At 34.4% G+C, this 21,241-nt stretch overlaps 3 protein-coding genes across 6 annotated transcripts in view; 2 read left to right on the plus strand and 1 right to left on the minus strand.

The window, feature by feature from the left end:
- Positions 1 to 8,025, plus strand: part of LOC106067505 (angiopoietin-1-like) — a 57,596-nt gene extending 49,571 nt beyond the window's left edge. For both annotated transcript variants that reach the window (XM_056041998.1, XM_056042005.1), the window contains exons 10-12: positions 1,969 to 2,043; positions 2,297 to 2,446; positions 3,408 to 8,025. In XM_056041998.1, coding sequence (XP_055897973.1) covers positions 1,969 to 2,043; positions 2,297 to 2,446; positions 3,408 to 3,602 — 420 coding nt within the window. In that variant the 3' untranslated portion in view covers positions 3,603 to 8,025. The remainder of the gene's footprint in view (positions 1 to 1,968; positions 2,044 to 2,296; positions 2,447 to 3,407) is intronic.
- LOC106061242 (N-alpha-acetyltransferase 35, NatC auxiliary subunit-like) lies at positions 4,067 to 21,077 on the minus strand. Of its 3 annotated transcripts, none has more exons than XM_056041980.1 (20): positions 20,899 to 21,077; positions 14,431 to 14,576; positions 13,728 to 13,842; positions 13,520 to 13,594; positions 13,252 to 13,419; positions 12,117 to 12,227; positions 11,792 to 11,842; positions 11,051 to 11,155; positions 10,243 to 10,360; positions 9,948 to 10,126; positions 9,775 to 9,834; positions 9,557 to 9,663; positions 9,079 to 9,244; positions 8,135 to 8,313; positions 7,939 to 8,024; positions 6,467 to 6,585; positions 5,796 to 5,936; positions 5,450 to 5,572; positions 4,865 to 4,945; positions 4,067 to 4,504 (listed from the first exon to the last, which is right to left on the minus strand). In XM_056041980.1, exons 2-20 carry the CDS (start codon positions 14,547 to 14,549, stop codon positions 4,445 to 4,447), a joined length of 2,163 nt encoding a protein of 720 aa, XP_055897955.1. In that variant the 5' UTR covers positions 14,550 to 14,576; positions 20,899 to 21,077; the 3' UTR covers positions 4,067 to 4,444. The 3 variants fall into 3 exon arrangements, with proteins under 3 accessions (XP_055897955.1, XP_055897961.1, XP_055897949.1); XM_056041986.1 differs by having other exon boundaries at positions 11,051 to 11,134; positions 14,431 to 14,580; positions 20,899 to 21,076; XM_056041974.1 differs by having other exon boundaries at positions 14,431 to 14,580; positions 20,899 to 21,076.
- On the plus strand, positions 14,551 to 18,647 carry LOC106074981 (uncharacterized). The gene is made up of 5 exons (XM_056022540.1): positions 14,551 to 14,554; positions 14,804 to 15,216; positions 16,940 to 17,001; positions 17,580 to 18,139; positions 18,292 to 18,647. Exons 1-5 carry the CDS (start codon positions 14,551 to 14,553, stop codon positions 18,645 to 18,647), a joined length of 1,395 nt encoding a protein of 464 aa, XP_055878515.1.
- Positions 21,078 to 21,241: the final 164 nt, after the last annotated feature.

A 21,241-nucleotide genomic window follows, 5' to 3' on the forward strand; every position in this document is an offset into this window, starting at 1 on the left:
TATATAAAATCAAAGAGTTATTCAATGCTATTTCATCTAAACTTTTCAAACAAAAAAAAAACTACCATTAAAAAAATTATATTTTAATTTATTTTTCTGTTTCTGTCATTCAAATGTTTTTAAAGAACTTATTTTTGGAGGACTTTTCTCAGTTAAGTCCACTTTTAGAAGTAAGACAAGTATCCAAAGAAACGAATTAAAAGAAGCATCCAACTAAGTGAACAGCAAAAGTACTCACAGAAGTATTCTAAATAAATGGAAGTATGCGAGAAACTATCTTTTCTTATGGGCTATTTCTTCATCTGATGTCTTTTCGACCTCTGCTATTGTTCCTCATTTATAACACAGAGCTACATTTGAAATATTTGGTATGTGCTAATGTGTGCAGTACACTGTGTGTAGCTTGAAACAAAACAAAATCAATGAGAGGGTTCAGCTAGGAGTACGTTTACTTTTGGGTCATAAGGCGCCACTCAAATATTATTGTATTTCACATACAGTAGACATAATTAATATAATATTACATGTGGATCTAACAAAAGCTTTCGACACTGTTAGCAGATGTTAGACACTTAGGTTGTATGTTTAGTTATGTAGAGACACACCATAGTGGACGGGTTTTGGACGTGACTAGTGACGCTTTGATTTAGATGGGTTGGAGATAGAGACTACTTAGAGACAGAAAATCAGTTGGTGATAGGATTTCATAGGGTATTTTATCAACAGAGACATCGACTGTGGCCTTTTGTGAATTAAACCGTATTCAAACTGTTCAACGGAGTTTCAGACTCGTCTCTTAACAGTTAAAACCGGTGGTACTTGTTTGGCTTGTGTGTTAATTGCACTGGAATACACCCGAACAAGAAACTCATACATTAGCAGAGCAATGTGTCATAATCTGACAGTCATCAACAATTGACTACAAGACAGACAGTCATCCACCACACAGAGGACTCTGGAAAATTATGTCTAATTACGGATGCCCACAAAAATTCATAACCATGGTGAGAGTCTTTCACTATGACATTAAATCTCGTGTTAAGGTGAGCGGAGAGCGGAGAATCACCAGAGCCTACATCAGAGCGGTATCAAATGGTGTAAAACAAGGTTGTGTCCTAGCACCCACAGTATCATGTTCTCTGCTATGCTGACATACGCATTCAGAAATAGTGATAACATTGAATAAATTTAACGGATAGATTTGATGATGGCCTATTCAACCCATGGCTTTCCTATGATCAGATACTCGCAGACTATTCTGCTAAAAAAAGGAGATGCAGACGCGATGGTAAGACAACTTCAAGGAATGGAATGTCGATGAAAGAGACAATAATTTTATCATGGAGAGAGACGGACGACAGAGCATGTACCACAACGTCCAATAGACTAAGGAACTAGTGATGGCGAGGGAAATTGTTTTTCAAGAATACAAAACATGGACCAAATAAAAAATGCCAAGGTAATCCAGCGACTGAATGGCATCAGCTTTTATTTGTTTTAGATGTTTGCTTTTCAGTACTGAAGATTATTACATCCTAACCCAAACCTGTCGCATGACGAACATGGGACCTTTCAGACAGCCAAGAGCGCATACCACACGGCCAGTCAGTCACTTAGATGAATGTGCGATACAATGTTTCTACAAAATGTTTTTTTTCAAAATTATATTTAAACAAGTTTTCACACAAACTCTGTAGCGCCCACCGAAATGATCGGGTTTCAATATTTGAAGCACGAATATCAGAAGCTATGAACTAAAAACAACAAACAAACAACACAATCATACCTCCATTCCTACAAAATGGACGTGCACGTGTCGAAATTGTTACTAAATCATTGGTCAAAGTAGGTCAAATTAATGTCAAATAAATGAGGCAAAAATTGAAATAAATGATAGCCTGTGTAAAATATAAATGTGTATGTTTTTAACCTAAACTAAAACATAACAATCCTATTACTTTTTTTTAGAGATCGTATACGCTTCGTGTGGATTTCTGGACTTGGGAAGGAACAAAATTCTATGCAGAATATCAAAGATTTTATGTAAGCCATGTCTTATTACTTAACATAATGCTACACGTTTTTGTTTTTTTTTTACAAATAGAAATATATGCTGGAATATATTTGTCATTCAACTGTTAATACAAATAGTACCTGTATCAGTCGTAATGTAAGAACAGTTCTGGTTCCTAGCTATTGAAAACACTTCTTTTCTATTTAATGTGGTAAACCTCATTTTGCCATTCGATGCAGACCTAACTACCATCAGCATTAGGTTTTATTGTTGCCGTTATAGGTTGAAGGTGAGAAAGACAATTATAAACTTTTGGTTGGAGAGTACACTGGCGATGCTGGAGATTCATTGGTCTATCATGATAAAATGGCTTTCAGTACTGAAGACGTGGATAATGATTTACATGAGAGACATTGTGCAGCTGAGAATAAGGTAATCACATTGAGCAGTGTACTTAGTCATTGCCGATGCAATGTTGTGCTTAATTAGTATTTACAGCAACACTTTCTCTTTTAGTTTCTATTGTTAGGACTTGTTTTATCAGATATATAATTTTATATACAGAAAATGCATTTTCTTTAGAATGTAGCTGTAGAATGTGGGTGCGTGAATATATTTTAGAAATAAAGTTCTACGGAAAAAAAAGAATAGAAATCTCAATAATAGTTCCTCTTTCATACCTTGCGATCTATAGTGTAGATGATATATGGTCCACAGTTAACGAGGGTGTCATGTGGCCAGCACAACGACCAACCACCTTTACTTTTCCCCATTTGATGTCTGGTACCCATATGAGCTGGATTTAAACCCAGGACCCCCAGTTTGGAAGTCAAGCACTTTACCACTCAGCCACTGCACCTCCTCTCAATAACTGTAATAACTAGAAATAATATTAAAAACATTGTCCAGTCATGAGTTTCTCTATAACTATAAAATGAAATGTCTCTAGACAGTTTTGTTTTTGTGATATAGATCTATTTTGTATTTCAATAAGCACAGCAGTGAATTAAACGCATTTGGAAGTAGTTGAATTTGCTGACAATATATTGAGGATAAATCTATAGTTTCAGTAAACAAAAGAAATATTGGATATGACTCAAAGAATACAATTGTTCTAATTTTATAGAAATATTTTGCTAATCAATTTTGCATCACCACTAGATCTGGTAAAGACTTATTTTTAATGCCTATTTTTTTGTTTTAAACTTTCCATGAAAACTGCCCAAATATTTGACTACAACAAAGATAGCTGATTGTTTTATTGCTCAATCTAATCTTATTTAAATCCAAAGCAACATAGCACACACACAAAAAAAAGACTTGCAAAGTTTCATTTCCTCTGCTTTGAACCTTTTATCAACTTGTACTTAGGTTCATCTTTCTCTCCTGCCAGGGTGGCTGGTGGTACAACAGTTGTTTCTACAGTCAACTGAATGGAGTCTATCACACAGCCTGGTACTCACAGGGACAGTCTCACTATGCTGATGGTATAGTCTGGTACACTCTCAAAGACAGTGAGTTCTACTCTCTCAAGAAAGTAGAGATGAAAATCAAGCTAAATGACAGAGAACTCAATGAAAGAATCTGAGCAAAGTGGCAAGACCTTGACCTTCTGATGTGTGCAATTGGCTAATGCCAAGGGTCTTGAAATGATCTTTTATTGATCAACTTTTAAAACCAAGTGACTTAAAACTAAGTAGTGTGTTGAGCTCAACAGCAAAGTTTTCTCATTGTATAAAGTTTGAATCAAACATTTTAGCAATAAGAAAGTATTAAAATAAAATGTATGAACAGATATAGAAAACTTAACATTTTAGAAATGAAAATTTTTATACAGTAACCCAAAATGAAGTAACTGTAGTGGCTGAGTAGAATTTTTTCAGCATACATACACTCACCCCATCAGTTAGAGGACTGATACAGCTCATCAGGATGAAAAAGTGGGACTGTTATACAAATAATTATTTTGTAATTAATAATCAAGGCTGAAAGTGTGTACATGATGTATGGTAAGTGTTTGATTTATTTAAACAATCCAAAACATAACTAGTGTTGACTGTACAACAATTTATTTGTTTCAAAGACATTTAAACAATCATAGAGATCAAAATGTTTCTTTAGTTTTAATGGGAACAGATATCAAATAGAAGAAATACTTTTTCACAAATCAAGGAAAATTGATAAACTTAACAGATAAAACTTACAATCCAATATAAAGTACTAGCAATGAAAGATAAAAAGTTGAACAAATATGTAAGCTTTTGCTTTTTCATTAAAACAATGTAAACAGATTTAAAACAAGCTGTCCACAGCAATATTAAATTTTATAAAGTTGATTTTTTTTTTTTCTAAAACAATCTTTATAACAGAAACTTATCGAAACTTTTTAAATAGAAACTCTTTGTAGCAGACAATAAATAGACAACTAAATCAAACCATTTTAATCACAGGAAAAATTCTGTGTTGGGAAAAGTCAAATTCAGGAGGCACCTAAAAAGAAACAAAATAAATGAATGACATTTGGGCCCATGAACAATCAAAGGAAATAAGGAAGAAAACAGCAGCAACAAAATGTGAACTAAAAAAACAAGAAGATAAAACATCACCCAATCTCTGAAGTCTACAATAGATTTACATATCCAAGCATTACATAGATAAACAAATCCAACTATTTAGCCTAACAGTGGTACATAAATCCAACCCTCTAGCTTTACATAGATACACAAATCCAACCCTGTAGCCTTCCAGAGATAAACAAATCCAATCATGTAGTCTAACAGGAAAAAAAAGTTGTTAACCCTATAGACTGACATAGATATAACAAATTTACAAACAAACTCCATAGCCTACCATAGAGTTCTCCTTATGACCACCAACTGCAAGCTTCATCACAACAAAATTGATTTTTGCTATTTTTATGACTGTCTGAATCTATAATTAACATTTGAAAATAACATCAATCTATTAAATCTCAGAAATTACACATTGATTAAAAAGAAGAAAAATAAGAAGAAAAAGAATATTTTGTGTAAAATCAAATTCTATAGAAAAGTTAGTATTTATTTGTAGTTAATCTTGAAACCACTTAAGAAAAACAAATTAACTCATACACTCACCTCATCAGTAAGAGGACTGATACACTCACCTCATCAGTAAGAGGACTGATACACTCACCTCATCACTTAGAGGACTGATACACTCACCTCATCAGTTAGAGGACTGATACACTCACCTCAGCAGTTAGAGAACTGATACACTCACCTTATCAGTTAGAGGACTGATACACTCACCTTATCAGTTAAAGGACTGATACACTCACCTCATCAGTTAGAGGACTGATACTCTCACCTCATCAGTTAGAGGACTGATACACTCACCTCATCAGTTAGAGGATTGATACACTCACCTCATCAGTTAGAGGACTGATACACTCACCTCATCAGTTAGAGGACTGATTGTCTCTAGCAGATCCTTTGCTTGACAGAAACATTTGCATGCTGAGCTAAACATTTCCACTGTACTGGGTTGGGGATCATAGCGTCGGAGGTCTGACATTTCCTAATATATCAAAACAAACATGTGTACTTTTCAAAACCAGCCAATTTAGTTTGCTTATAATATTGAACCTATTTCTAATGAAGAGAATGATTAGACAAGCTCACTTACTTTGACTCAGGCCTACTGACTTTGTTGACTTTAATTAAACCCAACTTTAAACAAAAATAATCAAATATAATATACAAACTAATTTGAATAAAAACAACAAAAAATCTAGGCTTACTTTATACTGAGCATAATGAACCATTGGTGGTGTCAATACATTACTAAATGGTGCAAATCTATGAGCATATCGAACTTCTTCACTGTCAAATCTAAACTCAGGAATCTTCAGTTTTCCACAAAGCTGGAATCCAATTACAGCCTAAAAATAAGTTTAATACATTAAGTGGAAAGATCTAATGATATTTATACATGATAAGTAACAATTTGTATAGACTATGTTTTAGGCCATGCTACTTTAGATAGACATCTCACAGCAAACAAAAATCTTTCTATATATTATCTAACAATCAGGTAACTATGTCTTCAAGGAATTTAGAAAAAAAAGAAAAACTGTTAAAAACACTTGCTATGTTGATTTTTTCTGTGTTTATGCATCTAGACCTGCAAACTATAATAAATGCAGGTATAAATAAATTTAGCTATAAAAAGTGATATGTTTATTTCCTTTCAAGACAGAGCTTGCCCAATGGCAAATTAAACTTACATGTTTGAGTGGAAAATGATAGTATTATGCTATCAGTGCAACTTACTTTCAGACAGCTTTTAAATCTTAAATGACAAGCAGAGATCATAAAATGTCAGCTTTAGGGATTTAACTTGGGCTTTTCATCTTATCACATTAACACTCAGCTACCATACACTCTGTAATGTATTCTTAAGAAGATCTACCTTATAGTATCCTCCAAACATTTGTTGATATGCCTGGGCAATGGTTAGTTCTCTGGTCAAGGTTTTAGTTCTTTTTTTCTTCTTTATTTTTTTACTATTTCTTCCTTTCAATGACATGTCTGCAATATTGATAACTTTATCATACTAACAAACAATACAATGTGTGAACAATCAGTCTTTTACTTACAAAGGAGTCGCAGTGGCAAAATGGCAAAACACCTGGCTTCCAAAATAAAGGGTGAGGGTTTGAATCTTGGAATTACTAATTTTGGGATCTTTATGACACCTCTAAGTCCACCCAGTTCTATTGGATACCTGACATTAATAGGGAAAAAGTAAAGGCTGTTCGTCATTGTGCTGGCCACATGACACCTTTGTTAAGTGTGGGCCACAGAGAAAGATGATCTTTACATCATATCCCTAAAGATCACAAGGTCTGAAAGGGGAACTTTACTTTTTACTTTACTTACATACATATCTGAAATATAGTTTTTCAAAAAGTGGGCCCAAAATTTGTGTGCACCTATCTTTGAAGAATTTTCAAAGCTAAAGATGACCTTGTAGAAATCCAAAACAGCTGTAGGCATCCCTACATAATGTTAAACATTTTACCATGTAAAAAATGTTTTTGCAAAGACAAAATTATTTTTTTTGATGTAGTGCCGAGTAAAAGAACATCCACATTATATTTAAAAAAGTGCAGATGTGCTCAGTCTGTCCAGTGATGCCTCATGAAATTCTAACCCCAATATCACACAAGAATCCCTGAACATAACTCAGGGTAATGTTTGCTGTAGATTTATCAAACAAGATGTGGCAAGGGTCATTATTCATCAAATAAGGATTTGACAGATGTGGCTTTTTTAGTATTCTAATTAGTCACCCACTGATGTTGCAGAACATGCGCAACTTGCTAGTCTACTCCCTAGTCCAAACCTCCAGCAGGATGAGGGTATGAACCCAGCATCATCTAGATGTCCAGTGAGCATACCACAAGACCAGCCAACCATTCAACAAGGTCCTTTTTCAACAATGTCTTTCAAATTAAAAGTAAAGCAAAGTCATCCATGAGACTGTTGATACATTTTCCAGTCAGAAGCAGCTAGTGGGCTTTTAAGGTTGCAGTTCAGTGTGGTGGTAACGTAGAGGAAAGGAAATGTGTATTTTGAATGGAAATGCTGTGAGTGAATACATTCATGCAGCTTCATTTCTTCACTTGGATTGACCATACTTTTGTCTTCAACATCTTGATGAATCAGGTAACATCACCAGTCAGAAACACACATGAAAATGCTAGGAGACTTAGACTGATGTCAATGGGAACCTAATGGTTAGTATTTCTGTGTATGCTTCTTTAGGTATATGAAATGTGTGCACACTCTGTAGAACTAAGAAAAAAAGAAATGTTGTATGAAATCACACTACCATACACACAGCCAAAAACAAAAAAAAGGGGGGGGGGGGAGGATTACCTGGTGCATTCTCTGCATCCAAAAGAAAACTATCAGCTCTATGTAATGTTGAAACCAGCCATGCATACAGAATTTCATACAAATACCTGAGAACAAGATAACATACATGAAGTTATAGAACTTTCAACCATGAAAATAGTTGAGATACAAAAAGGGTTGATAAAAAAATTGAGTTTCAGTTAAATGTTTGACTCACCAATAAATATAATGGTATTCAAAGATAGCATATAGTTCTAATTCAAAGCCTGAAATTGTATAATTGATCATGGCATTCAGTGTATGATAAAGTACCCAGGTCCCAAAGCAAGCCAGGTGATTGCGATTTTTTTCTGTTTTTATCAGCAATGTGTGCAGATAAGCATCAACTTTATCAGCCTGAAAAATGTAAAATTATATTTAAGAGGTAATGAATATTGAATATAATAGATACAGAATACAAAAAAATATATCTTTCAATTACTAAGAGGTTTTTTTTTACTTGCTTTTCTATAACCTCCCTTTCATGCTGTAACATGCAGTGCACTCTAGTAAAATCACTTGTGTAGGGGCATGGGGGAGGGAATCTTGAACAAGGTCTGTGTGCTGGGCACTCAGCTAACACAACTCAGCTCTCAAGTCAAATCCCAATTAAAACCTCCATGGAAACATGTGGATTCAAACTTGAAAGAGGCTTATGCTGCTCTGTCACAGATCCCACAATGTTTTCAAATTTTATCTCTAAATTAATATTAATTAGTAATTAACGTCCACATAAAATTAAAAAAAAGGATAAAAACAACAAGAATGTATTAAGGTTTCATTAATAATATATAGGTATAATGTATCAATTTTTATGAATTAAGCACATAAGATAATTATATTTTGTAGAAGTCAAGGAAGCAAATAACTTGCCAAAAAAAAATAATTTATATGTGGAAGCTCTTTCTGGTTTACATTTTTGTTTCTAATTTAGAAACATATTGTACTAATCAGCTGTTATTTTTATGAATTTATTTCACCAATTTTTACAACTATGACTTTTTATTGTGCTACATTTAAATTTTAGAGTTATTCTTTAAATTGAAAGAAGAGAAATCAATTCACTTTACCACACGGCATTCTTTTATGGGCTATAAAAATCAGTATTCAATGACCTCTAACCTCTTCCTGAAGATTTGATAAATCCTCCAAAATGTTGGCCCATTTATCTCTTTGTCTGGCTCTGTTGTGACCAGTTATCTGAAACAATATGCAAAATGGACGCACTGCTCTGGACATTAGGGCGTCAATGTATTCTTTGGCCTGAGGATGATTGTAGATGGAAGATCTGAAAAAATAAATTATCAGAACACTTATAATAAAAAAAAAAAGTTAATTTTTTTATCAACTTATCTTTGAAAATGTTCAATTCGGGGGAATCAGAATGGTAAGGCATCCCATAATCCCTTTAACCATAGAAGAATTTCTCACTGTAGACATGGACCAGGAGCTCTTCAAACCTAGTCTGAAGGTTCCACATTGCATGTGATCATTAAGGGGTCAGATCACACTATATTCATAGCAAAGGCATACAGTCCTAGAGCAACAATATAAGTAACCAGAGGCCAGGCACCAACTAACCAGTCAACGTGAGACTTACTTGGGTGACAGACCAGGAGGAGCAATAAAACCTCGAACAGTTTCTTTCAATGTATCCACCATAGAGTGAGTACCAAACACTCGTCTATTTGGTGGTAACAGCATCATCTGGAATCACACAAAAGTGAGAAACATGACTTAAAACAGCTCAAACATTTACATTTCATACTCATATTTAGAGAAATGTTTTAAGTTCAAAGAGCATATACATTGACTTACTTGTAGTATTGACCTAGACAATACACATGGAGAACTTTTACTGAATTCCATAAATGCATCCTTAGAGAAACAAAAAAACTTTTGAATTTAAAAGGCAAACAAATAAAATAATGTATTAACTACATACCAATATATTGTGCAAATACCTTTAAAATGATAATGTAACTACTTACCAATATATTGTGTAAATATCCCAGGTCTGGTACTGTTGTAATAAATGACATCTTCTGCACCAAACTAGTCATGTAATTCATTGAATCTAATCTAGGTTTTATGACTGTATACCGAGGAAAAGTTGGTGGCAGGAGACGCTGATTAATTAATGGTTCAAATCCACTAATCGTTGGATAATCTGGAAGTAATAATAAAAAAAAAAAGATAAATTTCTGGAGATTGAGTACTAATATAATAGAAACAAGTTGTTAAACTGGGTAAATGTCTTCATGAGTCAATGTCAAAGTATCAAACCATTTTTTGAGGCTGGAGGAGATTCTTCTTGAATGCCAAGAGATACAGTTTCTATCATTGTTGGAATCAGCTCTGACATCTGTGAGAGATTTTTCTTAACCACAGGGATGCCTTCACACTAAGAAAGGACAAATTGACTTTAATTACATTACTATTAATATATCTATTCATTTTATTTTTTACATTTATACACACGAAATAATAACTTTCAGGAAAAGATAGTAAGTAATAACAAAATAATGGAAGGGACACATTAATACACATCAGTATAGTTTAGTATACTTCTACAGCTGTCCAATCAGTACAGTTTATTATACTTCTACAGATGACCATATCAGTAGTTTAGTATACTTCTATAGCTGACCATATCAGTACAGTTTAGTATACTTCTACAGCTGACCATATCAGTACAGTTTAGTATACTTCTACAGATGACCATTCAGTACAGTTTAGTATACTTCTACAGATGACCATATCAGTACAGTTTAGTATACATCTACAGCTGACCACATCAGTACAGTTTAGTATACTTCTACAGCTGACCATATTAGTAGTTTAGTATACTTCTATAGCTGACCACATCAGTACAGTTTAGTATACTTCTACAGCTGACCATATCAGTACAGTTTAGTATACATCTACAGCTGACCACATCAGTACAGTTTAGTATACTTCTACAGCTGACCATATCAGTGCAGCTTAGTTGTTGTTTTTTTTCATTCTACAACAGTTAACCATAGATATAGTAAAGTGAGTCTGGTGCTACATTGACATTAAAACAGGGTTAACCAGCACAATGATTACTTACCTTCTCTTTAGCAAATGATAACAAAGTAGAATAGAATAGCTTGTAAAATTGAAGTCTGACATGAACAGCCGTAACTAACTGGTGCTGCAAGACACAAATAGAAATCTTTAAAGACATAAGCTATCACTCTATATAATTACCAGCATTGAACACCCTGTGTTTACTTTCACTACACAAAATATTTGATAAGTTTTTATATATAAAAAAAAAAGATTTTTATACAAATGCAAAACTGCAAATAAAAAATTGTGCTGGGGAAAATTAACCACTGTTGTTTAGATTGTGAAAGGTTCTTTGATGGTCTAGGCACAAGACAAGTAATAGCAGGTTAAATTTTCATACTTTCCATTCCAAGTGGGAGAATTAGTAATGAATGAACCAGTTAGTAAGGGCCATTGTAAATATATAACAGATAACAATAACAAGATTCTTTATCTACAAAATGTCTGCAGGGAAGTCCATTATGTGTAAAATAAATGTCATCATCCACTTAAATATTGTTTTAATACTTTACATTTTTCTTTAAAGTGACCAGTTTAGAAATGTTGAGATTAAATCTTAACAATAAATGTTATTTCTTTATAAAATCTAAGCATATATCTGCCTAACAAAATATATCCTAACATAATTGTAAGAATAGAATTTAATTATATAAATATACATTTTACTTAAAGGGCATCAGACATCAGCTTAGAGTCCTACATTGTGAATGTAAAAAAAAAATGATTACTTGGCCCATACCTGCTCATTCTGTACTTCTGATCTTTCTTCTCCTGCTTTACTTCTGGTATTCTACAACCATAAAATAGTTCACTAACAAATTGTGCAATCAATCTCTCTTTTTAAAATGAAAACATGTTATTTTTTTTTAAATAAACGTACTATAACAATAAATATTCTGAGTTAACAATAATTAGTATACAACATTATCAGATATAATTGATCTAAAAAAAAACAAATATAATTGTAGTTATGTTTTTTTAATTTAGGGAAATGTTAAGTACCTAACAAAAATAAAAAAATAAAAATAATGTCAAATCAGGCTCTAAAAAATACAAACCCTTACTTTTCTTATCTTTCCCAATTCTTCTTCCACCTCTTTAATCATTCCCAAGGCTCTCGATTCAGAAACATCTCCAGCCATTTTGAATCCATATGACATTGGCTGGAAATCTTCCTGCAAAAGAAGCAAAACTTGTTTGGTCATATGACACTTGTTAATGGCATTGTAAATTAATTAAATTCATAGGGGACTGTTCATTGGTACCATAAGATGCACCACAGTAGAGTGACCTCAATAACAGTATGCTTTCCAGCCTAAGTCATTTCTGAGAATACAATTTAGTCCAGATCATCTAAAACTGGAAAAGATGGGAAGTTGGCAAAAGCAGCTGCTCATGTAAATTTTTAATATGCTAGTACCCTGAGTAGCACTCAATCGATTTTTCCATTCGCAATATGTTATCTCTAATAACTACCACAGATTAACTTAAGTAGGGTGCACAAGCTAGTGAAAGGTCTATGACTACTACAGTTTGACTTAAGTAGGGTGCACATGCTAGTGAAAGGTCTATGATTTAAGTAGGGTGCACAAGCTAGTGAAAGGTCTATGACTTAAGTAGGGTGCACAAGCTAGTGAAAGGTCTATGACAACTACAGTTTGACTTAAGTAGGGTGCACAAGCTAGTGAAAGGTCTATGACTTAAGTAGGGTGCACAAGCTAGTGAAAGGTCTATGACTATCACAGTTTGACTTAAGTAGGGTCACAAGCTAGTGAAAGGTCTATGACTTTTCTATTGGGGAGAATACCATCAATGATATATTCCAAATGTCAAAAGGGGATCAACTTCTGAAGCCAGAGATTTGTAATCTAAGTACCCCCACCTCTAGATAAATCATCTTAATGGGTTGAAAAAAACAGAAGTGCCCAGTTTTCTCTGCCTTCACCTGTCAGAGCATTGTCACTGGGATTAACCATTATGAGCAAGCCAGGCACTACACTGGATTGTGAAAGATACTTGCCATTTAAGATTTTTGTATACACAAAAAAAAAGGTAGTGATCCCTACTGACACTCTTAAATTAAATTAATGTGTTTATTGTGATACAAAACATTTAATTTGATTTGTTTTCTAATGCTAAAGACCTTCAAAAAGTTTTAGATTTATCTGTCAACTTATATAAAATATTTAATTTTTGAACCTCTTCAACAGTTCCAGCCCTGTTGATTCGTTCCCTTATATGATCCACAATCTTTAACATGATGATACAGAAAGCTTTCAGCACTCTGTCTTCAATGATGTAAGGGTTGTGTAGGTAGAGATTGGTGAAGACAGTCTGAGCTAATGAATGGCCCTCTATCCAAGTCACCTGAAGATATATATATATACATACTTAAGTATTCATTATTTATATTTAGTGCAAATAAATTTAACAAATATTTTTAAATAACTTTCTTTTAAAATCTTACCAGACAAGCTAATGATGCATCCATTATTCCAATCAATTCACGATAACTTAAGTCTTTTATACGTAAACACCCTTCCTAAAATAGATGTTTAAAAAAGCAATTTAATATTTAAATATTTTGAGAACATTTGTTTGCATGAGCATTACTTTTACTGACAAGTCTAAATTAATTGATAAATGTTTTAGCATTATGAAAATGAAAGTATTACTTCTATTGATTGCTCTAATGTCAGGACTTTTCTTTTAATTTGATTACACAGCATTCCTGCATCCATCTTAGGATCCATCATTTCTATCGCTGACATGGCCTCAAACAATCCAAAACTTGTCAAAATAGATAGTAAATTATTGTAAACCCAAAAAATTACTCACTAAATAAAATAATCAAAAGTTGATTTACAGCTATAAGAAAAACAATGTTAAAATGAATCAGGAATTTAAAATATCATTTGAAAAGTTTTAATAATTCAGAAAGACAGATTATTTTTGCTTACACAGAATCTACTTCATTTTCAACATAAAATATTTGTTTTAAAGTAAGATGAGTATCAATTGTATTATTGAGCATACCAAGGTGGGCCACTTTATATATTTATACTTTATATTCAAATTTTTCAAAGAAATTACTGACTAGACAAATAATAATTTTAAATTAGCTAATCTTACATTTTGCTTTTGCCATTTTAAAGGTTAATAAATTGTCAAACTCAATATCATATTTTATACTAACTTCAATATCACAATAACTCAGAAATTAAATAATAATGAATTTGTTTTATATTAGTTGGGTTCCTCATTAGTCAATTAAATGTATCCCCTTTTTGGGAACATATCACTAATGGAAGAAAATCAAACAAAAAATCTGTTCTTTAAAACACCAAAAAATATAAAAACAAATGAATTTCAACTTACGAGCAATCATGGACTAATTCACCTAAATGTAAAAAAGAGCTTGCTGTAAAGAACTCTTTAGTAATATCCACCCATTTGAATTTGGGGTATTCCAGCTTGTCATTTTCAGATGAAGCCATAATGTGTTTATAGAAAACCAAAACAATCTATCTAGAAAAAAAAAATTTCATAAAATATATTTATAATTTAAACAAATTTTATTATGTTTTATATTTATGATATATACATGGTGCGTCAAAAAAAATTATACACACTTTGAACTGTCATACACAATTTATTTCCCGTTCTACAATGCTCAATTTCTGGACATGGAAAGCTTAATATCCAATTGGAAAAATAAATGTGATTAATGTGAGTAATGTTCATGGAACAGTTTGTGATGTGCATAAAGGTCGATCAGGGCAACCTCGTACAGCTACAAATGATGAGTCCACAACTGCCGTCTTGAAACTGTTTCAGCGTTCACCTCAAAAATCGTTGAGGCAAGCGGCACGTGAGAGTGATGTAAGTGCTAGTACTGTGCTAAACATTCTGAGGAAAGGCAAGTTTCGTTTGTACATTGCAAGGCTGGTGCAACAGCTAAGTGACGACGATCCAGATCGAAGGTTAGAATTTTGTGAATGGGTTCAGGAGAGGGTGAGATGTGACTCTGGATTTATGGGTGGCATAATTTGGTCGGATGAAGCCCAATTCAAACTCAATGGAACTGTCAATAGGCACAATTGTGAGTACTGGGCTGAAGATAATCCTCGGATTACAGTTGAAAAGGCTGTGAAATTGCCTGGTGTAAATGTGTGGTGTGGTTTGTCTCATTGGGCCTTTCCGCTTTGAAGGTACTGTTACTGGAGAAACGTACCTAACAATGCTTTCTGACTCCATATTCCCTGCCATTTGTGCATTATTCGATAATGATGAGTTTTATTTCCAACAAGATGGCGCCCCGCCACACTATCATAGGGACGTACGAGCATACCTGGATCCCAATGTGCCTGGCGAGTGGATAGGACGCAGGGGACCAATCGAGTTTCCTGCATAATCTCTAGATCTCACTCCGCTGGATTTCTTCTTATGGAGCACAGTTCAAGATGAGGTGTACAAACGTAAACCACATCACCTGGACACACTGTGGAATGAGATTCAGGCGGGTGCGCATAAATCTCAGTGGACTTTTTGGTACGATGTACGGACTATGGAATTTATGTTGACTCAGCAATGTATTGATGCTGAAGGCTACCAGTTTGAACATTACTCACATTAGTTTTTCCAATTGGACATTAAGCTCTCCATGTCCAGAAATTTAGCATTTTAGAATGGGAAATAATTTGTCTATGACAGTTTAAAGTGTGTATATACATTTTTTTGACGCACCCTGTATTTTTTTTTTAAATGAGTTACTCCACATAAAATTACAATAAAGTATGTGAAAATTTTTTTTTTGATATGAATCCATAAAGATGTAAAAATCTGAAAAAAAAACCATCTAGAACATTATAAATACATACAAAGATATTTAACAATTTTACATTTTGATAGACAATGGTTAGCTGTTTCTGCTTGTCTCAACAATTTGAACACACAAGTATAAATTTAACATCTTGAATCCACTGCTGGCAAAAGTTGTCTTCGCATTAGGTGGGGATGAGCTAATGTCAGACCATAATCCATCATGTATACCTACCACAAGACCAGGCAGCTAATACTTCAAACAGCACATAATTACATGATCCTCAAACTTTCATCTGCTTAAAGCCTGGCCTTAAGACCTTAACTATCACCTGACCTACAGTACAAGTTGTAGTCAGGGTAGGTTGAGTAGAGTAGTACATAAACTCTAGACAGTATAAAATTATAAATTTACTAGATCGCAAATTCTAGATCTAGAGATCTGGAGGGTAGACTGCCAAGCCATTCAAAACTATATGGCTGCCTGGTCGTGTGGTAGATAGACTAGATTATAGCTCTATAAGATGTGCTTTGGCCTGTCTCTACAATCCCTGCCAATCTGCAACAGGTTCAGACTAGGTTTCACTAGATCTAGGGCATAAACTCTATATATTTTAATCTTTATTTCCAACAAGACTTGCAAAATTTAGATTTAGATAGTCTAGATCTATCCTAAATTTTGCTTAAGGTGCAAAGTACAGAGTTGTAAAATTTATTGCTAGTTTCTTAACTAACCAAAGAACTAAAATCATAAATTTAAGTAAATTGGGAATGTGTATCTTGTGTGATTATGAGTCTAGACTAGATCTAGATTATTTTTCAACTTAATAAGTAATAAGATTATGATTCTGTGACATCTTATAAGATAATCTTTTCTCTTTGCAACTTCTCATGTAATTAAATAGGCCATACACGCCTATCCTTGATACACAGCTGCGTTGACAGGTTGGGCATCTGTAATCACCAGATACTGCAGCATTTTCACCCTTCTTTCTACCTTTGGTGTGTATGCCATTTACAATCAGGGACCCTTCTTAATGCTTAATCTCCATATTAATCTTTCCAGCACCTCTTTCTTCTAAATGATTTTGAAGAGCTTCATGTTGCACTTGCATACAATGTACACAAGTATACCTTAAAAATGAATGACCTGCAGCTTTCCTGCCTTCTGTTAAATCCTCAAAGAGAATGTCTTGTGGGAGTTTTACTTAAAAGTTAATAAAAGTTAGCATGGTCTAGAGACTAGATTTATACTAGTAGAGATCTAGTTACTAGGGCTGACTAGGGATACTTAAAAGTAATACCTTTTTACCAGTAACTAGATTTCACTCTGGACTAATCTAGATCTAAATCATAAATCTTTAGATCTATCTCCTCCCATAGACTTAATAATTAATACTTAGTAATAGACTTAGACTTGGTGACTTAAGTCACTAGGCTAGTGGGTCTTAATACTTAGAGACTAGGACCAGAGTTACTCAGATACTTTGAGATAGTAAGTAAGTAGATTTAGTATATCTAGTATTAAATCTTGATTAGATCAATCATCTAGTAGTACTAGATGACTAGACTCTAGTTAGACTAGAGTAGAGTCTCTAGAGAGACTCTAGTCCTTTAGTTACACTTTACTTTAGATATAGTACTTTAGTAGAGACAGTAGCCTCTGAGTTTGAGTCGGGTCAATAACTTCATTCCCCCAACAACAGAAGAAATAAAGGGGAGATCATCAAGGCCATCAAGAATGCAAAAAACGGAAAAGCGCCAGGCCCAGATGGTATACCAGTAGAGGCTTTAAAAGCAGACCCCAAAATATCAGCTGAAATGCTGCTATGCAAAATTTGGGAGCAAGAAAAGGTCCCTAAATTCTGGAAACTGGGCTACCTAATTAAATTACTCAAAAAAGGTGACCTCACTCAATGCAACAACTGGCGAGGAATCATGTTACTGTCATTCCTCAGCAAGGTCTTAACTAGGATAATATTGGAATGCCTAAAAGATGCCCTAGACAAAAGACTAAGACCAGAACAGGCTGGATTCTGTAAAGAGAAATCATGCACTGACTACATTGCTACACTACGTATTATCATAGAACAATCTATCGAGTGGCAATCTCCTCTGTACATGACCTTTGTTGATTTTGAGAAAGCCTTCGACAGTATTGACAGAGAAGTAATCTGGAGACTGATGAATTACTACGGAATTTCAACAAAATTCACCAATATCATTAAACAGTTATATGATGACTCATCATGCCAAGTACACAATGGTAAGCTGACCAACCCTTTTCAAGTAAAAACAGGAGTAAGACAGGGATGTATGCTTTCGCCTTGATATTTTTGCTGGTGATCGATTGGGTCATGAGACAGACAGTCTTAGATAATAAAAGCGGCATATAATGGACGCTAACACAACATTTAGAGGACCTGGATTTCGCCAATGACATCTGCCTCCTCTCCCATACACAACAAAATGCTCAGACCAAACTGACCAGACTCTCAGAAATAGCGAAAAAGACTCGACTTCTAATCAACAAAAAGAAAACAGAAGTTATGAGGATCAACAACAGACAAGAGAACCCAATCATGCTACAGGGAGAGAATATCCTTGATAAGGACCACTTCACATATCTGGGAAGTAGAGTTGGTAAAGACGGCAAAGATGATGATGATATACTAATTCGGATCAATAAAGCTAGGTTTGCCTTTTCAACTCTCCAAACTGTCTGGCGCTCTAAGGCATTATCTCTACACAACAAAAAAGATACGAATCTATAATACAAACGTTAAGTCTGTCCTTCTATACGGTTCAGAAACTTGGAGAGTCACTAAAACAAATATGGAAAAGCTCCAGACCTTTGTTAACAGCTGCCTACGCCGGATATTAGGAATTAGGTGGCCAGAAAAGATAACTACTATTGATTTGTGGGAGAAAACTAGACAAAAGCCCATAGCCCAAGACATCACAAAACGAAAATGGAGCTGGATAGGACACACCCTGCGAAAACCAGCTACCAATGTTGCAAGGCAGGCACTTGACTGGAACCCACAAGGAAAGAGGAAAGTGGGCAGACTCAAGCAAACCTGGAAGAGGTCAGTCATCAGTGAAGCTGAGGGTACTGGAATGACATGGGAGCAGAGGAAGAAAGCTGCTCAGAACCGAGTTCGGTGGAGAGGTGTGGTTGCGGCCCTATGCTCCCCTGGGAGTGCACAGGATTAAGTCAAGTCAATAACTTCAGTAAGTAGAGTCATTAGTAGACACAAAATGACACAGTAGAGTAGTGTCAAAGTCTCTGTCAAATGTCATTAGTAATATCAGGATAATGACAGGAGCAATCAAAACAACACCCATAAGAGCTATGGAGGAAACCGCTGCCCTGATCTCTCTGGATGAAAGAAGAGAAATAAAAATCCTTTCCCAATTCACTAAATTGGAAACCTTGGAGAGGCACCCACTCAGAACAAAAATCCACAAAACTGGCACAAAAAACCGTCTCAAAAGGACCAATTTCATACAGGAATCTCTAAACCTAAAAAAGAAACACCAACTTGAAAAAATTACTCTGGAATCCTCGATACACTATAATGAATCTCCACCCTGGGACGAAAGCCCTCTTCCTACTATAAGGGACCATATTGAAAACATAAAAAGAAAATCTGATTACAGACCAACAGAGCTCAAGGAAATAGTGAACTGTTTTCTACATACCAATTACCCTAGCAATCAGTGGCACAGAGTTTACACGGATGGCTCATCCCATAAAGCCACCACAAATGGAGGAGCTGGAATACTTATCGAATGGCCAGATGGAGGAAAACTAGAAAAATCCTTTGCAACTGGAGAGCTCTCTGACAGTCACAGAGCAGAAAGGGAAGCACTAGCACTAGCTGCTACCATGCTAGCAAATCATCCAAGTTCCCCTCACAGTCAGATTGTCTTTCTAACAGACGCAAAAACAACCCTCCAAAGCCTGCAAAACTCTGATTCCCCTTATATTAAAAACCTCAGAACAGCACTCACAAAGCTCAACCACAACAGCAAAAAAACTGTTATTCATTGGATACCAGCTCACATACAACTAGCAGGAAATGAGAAGGCTGACACACTCGCCAAGAGTGGGAGAACAAACTCACAAGTAAACTCTGCACTCTATCCAGAAGAAATGAAGAAATTAATTGTAGATAAAATAAATGAGAAATGGACGAGCTCCCATCCAAATCACAAGAAAGATGATGCTTACTATAAGCTATCCCGACAAGACCAACGTCTAATCTTTCGACTCAGGACCGGACACAACAGAATGCGACAACACATGTTCCGGAAGCTCAAAATTGGAACCAGTGAAATCTGCCCATGTGGAGTATCACCAGAAAATGCCGACCACGTCCTCCAAAACTGCTCTCTCTACCAAGAGGCCCGTATAAGACATTGGCCCCAAATCACCCCAATAGAAAGAAAACTATATGGAGAGCTCCCTGATTTGGAAACCACTGCGCAGTTCATCTCATGTATTGGTTTAGTCATATGAACACTCCAACATAACAATGAGAACGATGAAGAAGAAGAAGAAATTAGTAATATCATCATGATTAGACTAGTCTTGTCAACTCTTCAGACTCTTCACTCTTGTCTTTTATTAAGTCAAGTTAAGTCACTTTAGTGAAGTTTAGTCACTTGAATTAGTAATAGTATTAGACTAGTACTAATACTAAATAAGTCTACTTAAGAACTAGTAGAGTAGATGGTAGATCTAGATTAGACATGATTAGAGTTAGAGTATGATTAGGAATTAGAGAATAGAGTTTCAGAGTTTAGAATTAGAGTCATTAGACAGTTTAGAGATTTATATTTAATAAATTAATTTCAATTTAGAATTTTAGATTAATAGATACTAAGGACTAGGATCACTAGGTTTATTAAGTTTATACAAGTCTTGATTATAATTTTATAGATAGGCCTATCGGCCCTATCAGCATGCATATCTAAATATCTGCTATTAATACTATTATCATGAAATCGGTAAATTACCCTCTCCTCTAGATTGTCTGTAATGTACACTATTACTATAGCAATACAGATCTAGTAAATCTAGATAACTAGGTCTAATTCTTGAACCAAAATGAGAAAAGTAGAATTATCATGGTTATGTTAGTTATGATTTATGTTGACACAATGTAACTAATATTGTTATTGAACAAATAAATCTTCTTGCTTGTAAGTTACGTTTGTTTACCTGCAGAACACAGACCTATATATGTATTATTATGTATCTTCCAAAGATATTTTTATACAAATTCTATTTCTATACCTATGCTGCAGCACTAGCAATGTTATAGAATCTAGTTGCCAACTATAAAAGGAGAATCAATTT

Source organism: Biomphalaria glabrata, chromosome 1 (genome assembly GCF_947242115.1).
Source record: "Biomphalaria glabrata chromosome 1, xgBioGlab47.1, whole genome shotgun sequence".
NCBI classification, from domain to species: Eukaryota; Metazoa; Mollusca; class Gastropoda; family Planorbidae; genus Biomphalaria; species Biomphalaria glabrata.